Here is a 12065-nt window from a genome sequence, read left to right as displayed (position 1 = left end):
ATTCCAATCATGACTCAGTCCCTGTATCTCAGAGCCCTGCCATTCCAAGGTTGTGTATATATCTTACCTTATCTCTGTCCCCTTTGGCCCTTTTCTACTTGCTCTTACCTCTACCTTTCTTGGCTCTACTTCTACTTACTTATTCTATCTTACAACCCCCTTATATACCATTACAAAAAACATTGCTTTCATAGTATTCAATGACATCAAAATACAATCAAGTCTGGGGCACATTCCGCATGGTTTACAACTCTTAAATTTACAACAGGGTTGGGAAGATACAGCAAAGACATTATCTCAAGGCATAGGAGACATTCAGGCGCCTTGAAACCTTTTAGTTAAACATTTGTTCCTACATAAATCTATTCTTTTCTCTGAGAAGTAAGTTAACCTTCACATATGTTTCTTAACCTTTATCTGTTAAGTCTTGTTAATTTTAGTTGTTAACTCTCCATTAACTTCTTCCATACACTATCTGTTTATAGCTTACAAAAACATCACTTATCAGGGAAACTGAGGCTATGAAAAACAACTTCTCTATTTTACTGATCATTAATTTAAGAACATCTAAGTCAGACTTTTTATTTAGTATCTGTATATACCCATTGTTGTTGTTGTTAAGTGCCATCGAGTCGGGTCCAACCCATAGCGACCCTGTACCCATAGCCTTTATTTAATTGTTTTTAGGAATTCTTGTACCCACAGCCCTCATTTATGGTCTATTCACGTTTAGGATTCTTTATTGCCTTAAACTAAGTCTACAAGGAAGAATGTTTACAATCACTAAACCTAAGCTGGCAGTAATTCAATTGACAAATCCTGTCTCCTAGCAGTCTTAAGAATATTGTTAATATAAGTATTAAAACTACCTAAGATTACAAGTAGAATAAAATGTAACTAATATATGGCTTCTAACTTTTAATAAAAATATACTAAAGTGTAGGAGAGTCAAAATCCAAAGTAAAAGAGATACTAATAAAATCATGAATAAATCAAGAGAATGATTCAAAAGGAAAAAAAAATAACTAGGGATCTGTGCATAGAAATAACTTTGTGGCTCTGCCATCCAAAGAAAATAATTCATCGTAGCTCTCTGCTAATACAATGAATTCTTCTATGTGCAGGTTTCTCCGTGTCTCATTTATTTATTTTAATTCCTCAATTAATATGTCTCAATTTATTTATTTTAATTCCTTAATTAATTATGGCTCTTGCCAACATGAGATAAAGGTCTTGTTTCAACCTTTTGCATATCGCTTTCCAGTTCTGCCAGACTATCTCCTCCCCATGCAATATGCCTAGGCACTTTGTCGAAAACCAGATCATGTTTTTGAAGTGCTTAGAATGCCTCCTAGAAATAAATAACTAGCCAATAAATTGTAGGTAGAGATGGTGGTTGTATCATTTCATGAAGAATGAATCCTACTTTAGATTCTTCCTCAAGACCACCCCCAGTTTCGCTGATCTGCTAGAAGTACTCCAGGACTGAGCATATAGTTGTATGCATGGCTATGATTTATGACAGGTAAAGGCAAAGTAAGCAAAAGGTATGGTAATGGGGCAAAGTCTGGAGGAAATCACACAAGTTCCCAAGAGTCCCTCCTAGTGGAGTCACAGAGGACACACTTAATTCTCCTAGTAACAATTTGTGACAGCTCACAAGAAATGTTATCTACCAGGAAAGCTCGCTGGAGGCTCAGTGCCCATGATTTTACTGGGGGCTGGACTCCTGATGTGGTTCTGTAGGATCAGCACTGGAGTGTGCACCACAAGGTCAGCTATTTAAAACCCACCAGCCACTCCTCAGAAACCTTACACTGTGTCACTATGAGTTGTAACCCACTCGACAGCACTTAACACCAACAGCAACTCATGTAGTCAGAGTCCTGGTGTGGTGTTATAGGATAAGAACTGGACTGCTAACCACAAGTCAGCATTTCAAACCCACCAGCCATGCCTCAGAAACCCTGTACAGGGTTGCTATGAGACCTGGTGTGAAACTGACTTGACAGCACTTAACAACAATAGTCATGTAGTCACACTTTGCCTAGCGTGTACCAAAATTCCAGGTGATCAGCATAAACCACATCATCCACAGAATTTAAGCACTATGGACCACTCTTTCTAGTTCTGTGAATAGTCACAATCTCCTGAAACCTAAGTTCCCAGACACTAACCAAGAGCCACACTTATGAGAAGGCCTTTCTAAGGATTGTAGTTGGGGCTGCTATGAACTCATTTCTAGGCAAACTACTATGGATGTTAGTTGAATCTTACAAATTTCTGTGATGGTTATTATACTTTCTATCCTCTTCAAACCACACAACAGTATATTGTAATACAAAAGGGCAAGAATAATTTTATTAGGCAAATAACCTTGAACCAAGCCAAAATAACATAAGTATGCTCACATAAAAAACATATATATCTTTTCATCAGTAACAATTACTTACATACTTTACAACTTATACAATAGTTGAGTATTGCTGAGTCAATGTAGCTTTTCCTATTTCTTTCACTTATACATGAGAAAAATTCTGGAAAAAAATTCAACAATAGGCCAGTTTTTTAAGTGTATAAGTATTATTTTTGCCAATAAATATAAAATGGTCTCACAGTATCCCAGAATATATGCAAGCCACAGCTATCTTCCTTTCTCTCTCTTTTTTCACAACAAACAGTTGTGCATGGTTATTGTTGTTGTTGTTAAGTGCTGTTGACTTGGTTCTGACTCATAGCAACCCTAGATAAGGTTTCTGAGGAGTGACTGGTGAGCTTGTGGTTCAAACCGACTTTGCAGTCCAGTGCACTAACCCACAATGCCACACCAGGCTCCAATGCATGATCAGATATCTTAAATCACATGGAGCAATTCAACTTTCAAATTCTTGCTCTTTCTGGCAGCATGGTTCTCAATGCTGTCCTAATTGACACACACTAAGCCATGGAGACTATGTAGTTACTGTTTTTCTTTTCTCCATTGCCCATGCTTTTACTTTGTTAACTTTTCTCTTTTTCATTATTTCTCTTCTTGCTCAATGAGATGTTTACTGTGAAACTACATTCCTTGTTTTACTTAACGTCTCTACTTCTCAGAGGGATTTTACACATAGAACCATTGCAATCTCAAAGTTAGATTCCCTCTCTCTATAGACACTAACCTTTTGTGAGGTGGCCCTCAGCCTCTAACTCCAATCCCTTTAACTGAAGCTACATGACAAGTACTTGAATTCAGAAGTCCAATAGTCCTTTAATGAAGAGCATAGTGACCACAAGGCCCATAGAACTGCTTTATTACAGGACTTCTCATCAAAACACAATTTAATGATACCTTTACATGCTATACATAGTGGGTTCTATAAACAAGCTAGTCTGTATTTGTAATGGTGTGGGAAATGATCCATACATTAGAAAGATTTTTCTATCTTTCAGGTGGGCTTTTCTTGTACAGAATCCAATTCTTCTTTAGCCTAACTAAAACACATTCAAATTAGAATATCCTTTATTTTTCCAGATTTCCAGGCCATGGGGCTGAAGAAAGGGATGTTTTTCAACCCAGACCCTTATCTGAAGATTTCCATCCAGCCAGGGAAGCACAGCATCTTCCCTGCTCTCCCTCACCATGGACAGGAAAGACGGTCCAAGATCATTGGCAACACCGTGAACCCCACATGGCAGGCTGAGGTGAGCAGCTGGACCTTGGAATTAGCACAGCTAAGAAAGTGGAGAACCTGACGTGAGCCAGCACATTAGTCAGCCCCTCTTTGAATGGCACCCCAAATACCTCTGCCAATTCCATGCTTCTCTGGGTCTCAGAGGAAGCCTTCTTTTCTTGATCAAGTCCCTCAGGATGGCATCAGAAATGGCTTATTGTAGCTCTGCTCTGTAGCCATAATAATGGCCTCTTCATCTGATTCAGAGGGAAGTGTGTGACTTAGTGGTAGAATTTTCTTCTCCCCTGCAGGATACCTGGGTTCGATTCCCGGCCAGTACACCCCACATAGCCCTTACTTATCATCAGTGAAGGCTTATATGTTGCTATGATGCAGAACAAGTTTCAACAGAGCTTCCAGACCAAGATAGACTAGAAAGAAAGACCTGGCAATCTACTTCTAAAAACCAATCAATGAAAACCCTAAGTATGGAGCATACCAGTCCAACCTACAACTGAATATGAGGATTATGCAGGATCAGACTGTTTCATTTAATGTGCATGGGGTGAGTCAACATGAACTGACTAGCTAGCAGCTAAGAGCAACATTTGATTCAGGGCCTGAGCCTTCACATAGTCCAGCCTCTAGTGCTATCCTATTTGTGGAAGAAGGACGAGAATTGCTCTGACCTTCTATTGTTGTCCTTTCTGTGGGAGAAGGAAGAGACTTTTTTCTCCAAGCTCTTCCCAAGGCATGAGGTCATTACACAGGAGAACCACATTTTAAAGGTTCCCTCTGGACCAATTCCAGAGATTCAAAAAATCTCGGGTCATATACTGGTTGAGTTAAATCAACTTGTCCATCCATCTTCATGGCAGTTTGTAGAGTATGGAATCCTTTGTTTTGTTGAATGAAGACTCTTCACTCCTAAATGTGTCTCCTTTGCCCACCAGGGTGTAGGAGGTCCTTCCACAAAATCATGGTCAGGTTCAACTTCACAGGGACTAAGTCCTCTCTTCAGGGACTCTGTGGAAGAATTCTTAAGTCCTGTTTGACTGCCTGGCTTTGTCTTGAGGATGTAAACCCACAAAGTGTGTGAGTGTGAGTGTGCAGGGCTGCAGAGGGTGGCTAAGTTGAGAAGAGTGAAAATTGTATAATTTATGGGTTAAAGGTAAAGCTTTGCAGTCACACAGACTTTAGTTCAAATTTCAACTCAATCAGTTACTAATTGCATTAGTTTGAGAGTCAGATTATCCTCATCGAGTTGTTATTGATGGAATTGTGCTGCTCCCTCTCCTGCCCTATGAAGATGCCTTCTTTATTATAAATATCTGGATATAGAATTTTCAGGCATCTTTGACAAGAAAATGCAATTGGGATAAAAACTTTTTCATTGCCTCTTAAATTAAACCCTTTCCTTCTTAAATGTAATTCACCCTGACTCTAGCTTTACAGATGAATGCTGTTAGCACTGCTTGCTAAGGGACATGGACTTTCACTTAAACTTCCTACTAACTTTAATTACCAACAGGTTGTAAAGCACTGGTGGTGGAGATTATATGCCATGGAGTCAGTTCTAACTCACAGTGACCCTGCACAGGGTTCCTGAGGCTGTAAACCTTTAAAGGAGCAGAAAGCCTCATCTTTCTCCCATGGAATGGCTGGTAGTTTTGAACTTCTGACTTTGAACTTAGCAGCTCTATTGGTATCTATTACACTACCAGAGCTTCTTTGTAAAGCACCAACAGGGAATAGCTAGTCTGAACGATCTGTTCTTTCCATCCTGACTAGTCTCACCAATTATTTCTGGACTCATTGTGTTTCCAGGGATAATACAAGATGATACAGAAATGTATTGTTCAGGGAAAAGGCTTTGTTCTTTTGAGGAACATTAGAGCAATTTGTTCTAAGTCTAAGTCTCAGAGACATTCTAAGTCTCAGAGAAAGTTTGTAAAATCCAACACAATCAGACTGCTCTTTAGCTAAAAATGTCTAGTAGGATCCCTATTAAGGCCCCCTCTCCCACAGTAAAAGAAGAAGTTAAAATCTATATCATGGGATAATAAGCCCAGAGACAATTGCTGAGATATTTAAGTTGGCCATTCCAGATAATCAACCCCTACCTCTTGAGGGTAAGTTTGAAAGATAGATGAGAATTTTTCAGAATGGAAAAAGCAAAAGAAAGGTCAGTTATTTTCTCATGGTTGATTATTCATGTTTATTGTTATTGTTGTTAAGTGCTGTTGAGTTCATTCCAACTCATAGTGATCCTATATAGAGTTTCCAAGGAGGATTGTGGGTTTGAATTGCCAATTTGTGGTTCCATGCTGGCGACTGCATGATAGAATTTTTCAAGACAAATGACTTCTTCATTGCAAGTACTGTTTTTAAAAAACATAAAGGATGACTATACATGGACCTCACCAGATGGAATACATAGAAATGAAATTGACTACATCTCTGGAAAGAGATGGTGGAAAAGCTACATAGCATCAGCCAAAACAAGGCCAGGGGCAGACTGTAGAACATACCATTAATTGTTCATATGCAAGTTCAGGCTGAAGCTGAAGAAAATTAAAACAAGTCTATGTGAGCCAAAATATGACCTTGAATATATCCCACTTGAATTTAGAGATCACCTGATGAATAGATTTGGTGCAAGACACTAAAGACTGGAGATAAAAAGATTTATACGATGTCATCAAGAACATCATGAAGAAAGAAAGTAAAAGGTCATTAAGAAGACAAGAAAGAAGGAAAAGACCAAAAGCGATGTCAGAAGAGACTCTGAAACTTGCTCTCAGTATAGGGATGGTAAATCAAATAGAAATGAGGAGTTAAAGAGCCAAATAGAAAATTTCAAAGAGCATCTCAAGAAGACAAAGTCAAATAATATAACAAAATGTGTAAAGATCAGAAGGTAGAAAAACAAAAGGGGAGAACATGATCAGAATTTCTCAAAGTGAAGGAACTGAAGAAAAGCTTCCAGCCTCGACTTACAATCCTGAAGGACACTATAGGCAAAATGGAGTCCTGGTGTGGCACTGCAGATTTACGTGCTAGACTGCAAGATTGGTTTGAATCACAAGATCAGTGGTTCAAGCTCCTAGAAAATCCTATGCAGGGTCGCCATCAGTTGGAACTGAATCAATGGCACTTAACAACAATAAGAACGGACAAAATATTGAATGATTCCAAAAGCATCAAAAGAAGATGGAAGGAGAGGCTGGGACTTGATGGTGGACTAGGCAAAAAGGTCGTGCAGACTCCCATCAGTGAAAACATGAAAAACTGGGCAAAATAGATTCAGAGGACCATCCATAATTGTGAACTTCAAATAAGTTGATAAATAAGTGGTTTAAGTGCTTTCTGGGAGTAAGATTTGGAATAGAAGAAAGGATGTGCTTTTTGATTTGGGGTAGCTGATGTGTTCCCCGCAGCTAAGCTGAACAGGAGTGAGCAGATAGAGCGACAAGAGAGCACTCCCAGTGCAGAAACCAGCCAGTGATCTGCAGAAACAGAGGTGCCTGTATGGTTTTTTGTTTTGTTTTTTCCCTTATCATGTTCTTTTCTTTTGTTCAGACAGAACAAAACTCATTTCCACTCTGGTGACAAGAGAGTAGACACCCCCAGGGGAAGTCCCTATGCCATGTGTGCAAAGTTTTGAGTTGTGCAGGGGAAGAATTTGCACCATGCAGATTGCTGGACCAAGAGGAGACAAGAGGAGGAAACTGCTCCATGAGTCTCTTCCAAAGTAGATCTGGCCAGCCTTGAGCTGGTTCTCACTAGGAGAAACAACTAAGCGAAATTGGGAGAGGGGAAAAAAGGAAGGCCAGGGTTAGATCACATTGGCACAGCAGAAATATTGTGGAATTTCTCAGTCATTTTGAAGCCAAGAATTCACTGTTGTTCTTGATGGGTGCCATTGAGTCGGTGTCGACTCATAGCGAACCTATGCAGAGCAGAACGAAACACTGCCAGATCCTGGGACAACCTCATTACTGTTGCCACACTTGAGTCCATCGATGCTGCCACTTGGCCAATCCATCTCGTTGGGGGTCTTCCTCGTTTTCTCTGACCCTCCACCTTACCAAACATGATATCCTTCTGACAAACTGTTCCTTCCTGACAATGTGTCTGAAGTATGAGAGACGAAGTTTGGCCATCTTGGCCTCCAAGGAGCACTCTGGCTGCGCTTCTTCCAAAATGGATCTATTGGTTCTTTTGGTAGTCCGTGTTACTCAATATTAACTTCCAACACCATAACTCAAATGCATCAATTCTTCTATGGTCTTCCTTATTCACTGTCCAGTTTTCACATGCATATGAGGTTATTGAAAATACCATGGTTTGGGTCTGGCTCACCTTAGTCCTCAAGCTGACATCTTTGCTCTTCAACATTTTAAAAAGGTCTTGTGCAGCAGATTTGCCTAATGCAATATGGCATTTGATTTCTTCACTGCTGCATCCGTGAGTGTTGATGGTTTGTCCAAGAAGAATGAAGTCCTTGACAATGTCAGTCTTTTCTCTGTTGATAAGAATGTTGTTTATTGTTCCAGTGGTGAGGATTTTTGTTTTCTTGACATTGAGATGTAATTCATACCAAAGGCTGTGCTCTTTGATCTTCATCAGTAAATATTTTAAGTCCTCTTCACTTTCAGCAATTCACTTGGTGGTACTAAAGAATTACTCATATTTTCATGATCAGATAGAGCGACAAGAGAGCACTCCCAGGGCAGAAACTAGCCAGTGATCTGCAGAAACAGAGGTGCCCGTATGGTTTTTGATTTTTTTTTTTTTTTTAATTTTTGTTTTTGTTTTTCCAGATTTATATACATATTTTTTCATGGGTGTTTATGATGTTCAATTTTTATATTTAATCATTATTTTTGACCCTCATATCCTGTGGGAGTACTTTCTCTTTGTGTCTCACCTGACAAGAGTAAGCAACTGTGGCCATACTGCCAAGCTACAATTTCACCCTATAAAACCTCACCCATATGGTAAGAGCCAATAACAGCTGCTATATACCAGAGCAGTGTCTACAACCAAAAACTGCTAAAAACACTCGGAATTGAGCTGTAAGAACAGTGAACAGAGAAACCCATCTTCTGGCCACACCTACCCAGAGGCAATTGGAGTGGACTTAAGACTACACCATCATATATTGATCTAATTAATATAAATACAACAACACCGCAATGCCTAAAAAGCAGCAGAAAATTTCTGCTCATATGCAGATACAAGACAGAGTAGCTCAAACAAACAACTAAGAAGAGGAGCTAAGAATGACAATGGAGGGTAGAGAGGCTTTGGAATTGTCTGAAAGAGTATTTAGGAGAATAATATTGAAGTGCATCCAAATGTTTCCTCCATAGGTGGAGAAAAATAAGGAAGCAATCATAAAAGCGCTACAGCATTGGAGACAATATAAAACCTGTACAAAGGCGTCCAGATGATCAATGCTAAAATATCAGAAATAGACAATACTTTAAAAGGGCAAAGGAATAGAATCAAAGCATTGGAAGCCAGAATCAGCAAGGTTGAAGTTAAATCTCTCATTACTGCTAAGGTAGAAGAAAATTTTCCTAGCATTTTGAAGGATGAGAAGATAAGCACTCAAGAAGATGAATGAACCTCAGACAGGACTGACCCCGAAAGAAAATCGCCTGAGCATATCATAATCAAATTCTTCAGAATCAAAGACAAGGAGAAAATCTTTAAAAGCAGGTAGGGAAAAAAGTGTTACCTACAAAGGAAAACCAATAAGTTTAAGCTCTGATTTCTCATCAGAAACCAATGCAGTCAAGAAGGCAATGAGGAGACATATATAAAACTTTTAAAGAAAAAAAACAAAACAAAAAAAAACTGCCAACCAAGAATCATATACTCAGCAAAGCTCTCATTTAAATGCAATGGAAAAATCAGAATATTTCAGCATGAACAGAAATTAAGGGATTTTGTAAAAGCCAAATCAGCATGCCTAAACATACTAAAGGGGATTCTTTGGACTGAGAACCAACAAGAGCAGACATCAACCAGAGATTGACATATATGGCAACACCACCCAGAATCCAGAGATGGAAGAGTGCAGAGCAGAACAAAACTACAAGATGAAATTAGGGTATCTGAGATGTCAGTCTATGACTAGGACAACTAAAAAGCAAAAGAAGGAAAATCATAATAACAGAGATCCAGGTGGTGAGGAGGTCAAGTAGATCTCAGGGTAAAACACACTGTCAAAAAATATAGGGTAACTTCAAAGAAACTTAATACATCTCCACATCAAATCGAGGAAAGCAAAGTCCAACAAGATTATGGAAACATTAAAACTATTTTGAACTTGACAAGAAAATGAACTCAACACAGGAAAGCATACAGAACAAAGAAATCAACAGCACCACAAAACCCAAACATCACAATGATAGTAATTAAACCATACCTGTGGATAATTACACTGAATGTCAATGCACTAAATGTACCAGTCAAGAGGCAGAATGAATAAGAAAACAGGATTCTTCAATATGTTGTCTACAAGAGACACACCTTACAAAGACAAAAATAAATAAAAAATTAAAGGATGGAAAAAAATACATACCAAGCTAATTGCAATAGAAAATGAGCAGGAATGACAATATTCATCTCTAATGATACACAGAGTGAAATAGAAAACTTGAGCAGACCCATAAAAAAAGAAGAAATTGATTAGGTCATCAAATAACTCCCAACCAAAAAACGTCCAGGCCTGGGTGACTTTACCGGTGGTTTTCACTAAACAATCAGAAAACAGCTGAAACCAATTCTATTCAAATTATTCCAGAATATAGAAAACAATGGAAAACTTCCTAATACATTTTACAAAGCAAGCATAATTCCCATACCAAAACCAGGGAAGGACATCACTGAAGCAAAAATTATAGACCAATATCATGCATGAACATAGATGAAAAGATTCTCAACAAAATCCTAGCCCAATAGAATTCAACAACCTATCAGGAAAATAAACGAATGTTCCCCCATGTAAACTATCACTCAATTCACAATAAAAACTTTAAAATAATACATCATAATCAGGTTGGATTCATACCAGACATGCAAAGATGATTCAATATTAGAAAAACAATCAATGTAATTCACTACATAGATTTAAAAAAGGAGAAAAACCATATGATTATATCGATTGATGCAGAAAAGGCATTTGACAAAATCTGACACATATTCTTTGCTTTTTTTTTAAGTTTTTATTGTGAATTATGGGATAGTTTATATGGGAGAACACCAGCTTTACATTCATCCTATCGTATTTTGTTTCATTCCAATGACTACAATCCCCTCCATATATCATCAAACAACCAAAAGGTACACCCTACAAGTCTGCCACACTGCTGTCAGCACACAAACCCTCTCCCTCCTTGAATCCAGAGTACCCAGCTGCTCCATCTCTCCATGTCATTGTCTCTGCTTCCATCTCTGGCATCATTGCTTCTCTGGGTAGGGTCCTGCAATCCGCTTTTCTCACTTGATGGTCCCAGGCACCTCCACTCCTAGACTGCAACATTACCACTCTCCTCTTTTTGTTACAAAACATCTACCTTTACATTTCCTACCCTCACAGTCAGTTCTGATAGTAATTATTCACTATTGTACCACAAGAGTTCTATCCCTATCTCCTTTCATTAGCCCCATCCCAACAGATTGGAAACCACTCAGTGGAGAGTCTACCTTCTCCTGCAACCCTCTGGAACTAGTCTCTCTCTTGAAAGAGTGTAACCTAGTCACTTCTTGCCTTTGTAATCCCCCCGCCCCCACCACCAGCACTTTGAATCTTACGTGTCTTATCCCCATCTCCTTTCACCAGACCCAGCTAGACAAGTTGGAAACCACTCAGTGGAGAGTCTACCTTCTCCTGCAACCCTCTGGAACTAGTCTCTCTCTTGAAAGAGTGTAACCTAGTCACTTCTTGCCTTTGTAATCCCCCCGCACCCCCCATTTTGGATACCCAATGTCTAAGTTGCCCAACCCTGTCAATCCTGTGTACTGAGGGGTGAGAATGATCCTCACTGTAAAGATTTGATCCCTCTTTTAAGCTACTACATCCATTGTCGAGGTCCTATGTCAGGGTCCAGCCTCAACAAGGAAGTGTGGGTGTCATGAAGAAGGGAGATCTGGCGGCAAAAGGGATAGAGAAAGAGAGAGATGAAATATATACAAAATAGACAGGCACACAGATATGATGCAAGCTGGCAGGTAGGAAGATCTGCAAATATATTGCCTAGCATTGCACACAGAACTCACTCTACCTCAGTCTTTTATTCTCTTTTTTAGGGAGGGATTTGTTACAAAGGAAGGATGTAATTCATAAAGGGAGGATGTGATTCTTTAGATAAGATAGGATACAGAACTGAAATGTGA

At 39.0% G+C, this 12065-nt stretch overlaps 1 protein-coding gene across 2 annotated transcripts in view; it reads left to right on the top strand.

Moving 5' to 3' along the window:
- Positions 1 to 12065, top strand: part of HECW1 (HECT, C2 and WW domain containing E3 ubiquitin protein ligase 1) — a 542004-nt gene that overhangs the window by 304213 nt on the left and 225726 nt on the right. For both annotated transcript variants that reach the window (XM_006872147.1, XM_006872148.1), the window contains one exon: positions 3515 to 3684. In XM_006872147.1, coding sequence (XP_006872209.1) covers positions 3515 to 3684 — 170 coding nt within the window. The remainder of the gene's footprint in view (positions 1 to 3514; positions 3685 to 12065) is intronic.

This window comes from Chrysochloris asiatica, unplaced genomic scaffold (assembly GCF_000296735.1).
Source record: "Chrysochloris asiatica unplaced genomic scaffold, ChrAsi1.0 scaffold00184, whole genome shotgun sequence".
NCBI classification, from domain to species: domain Eukaryota; kingdom Metazoa; phylum Chordata; class Mammalia; order Afrosoricida; family Chrysochloridae; genus Chrysochloris; species Chrysochloris asiatica.
The sequence above is the reverse complement of the archived record's forward strand: the minus strand, read 5'-3'. Positions and strand labels throughout refer to the sequence as shown.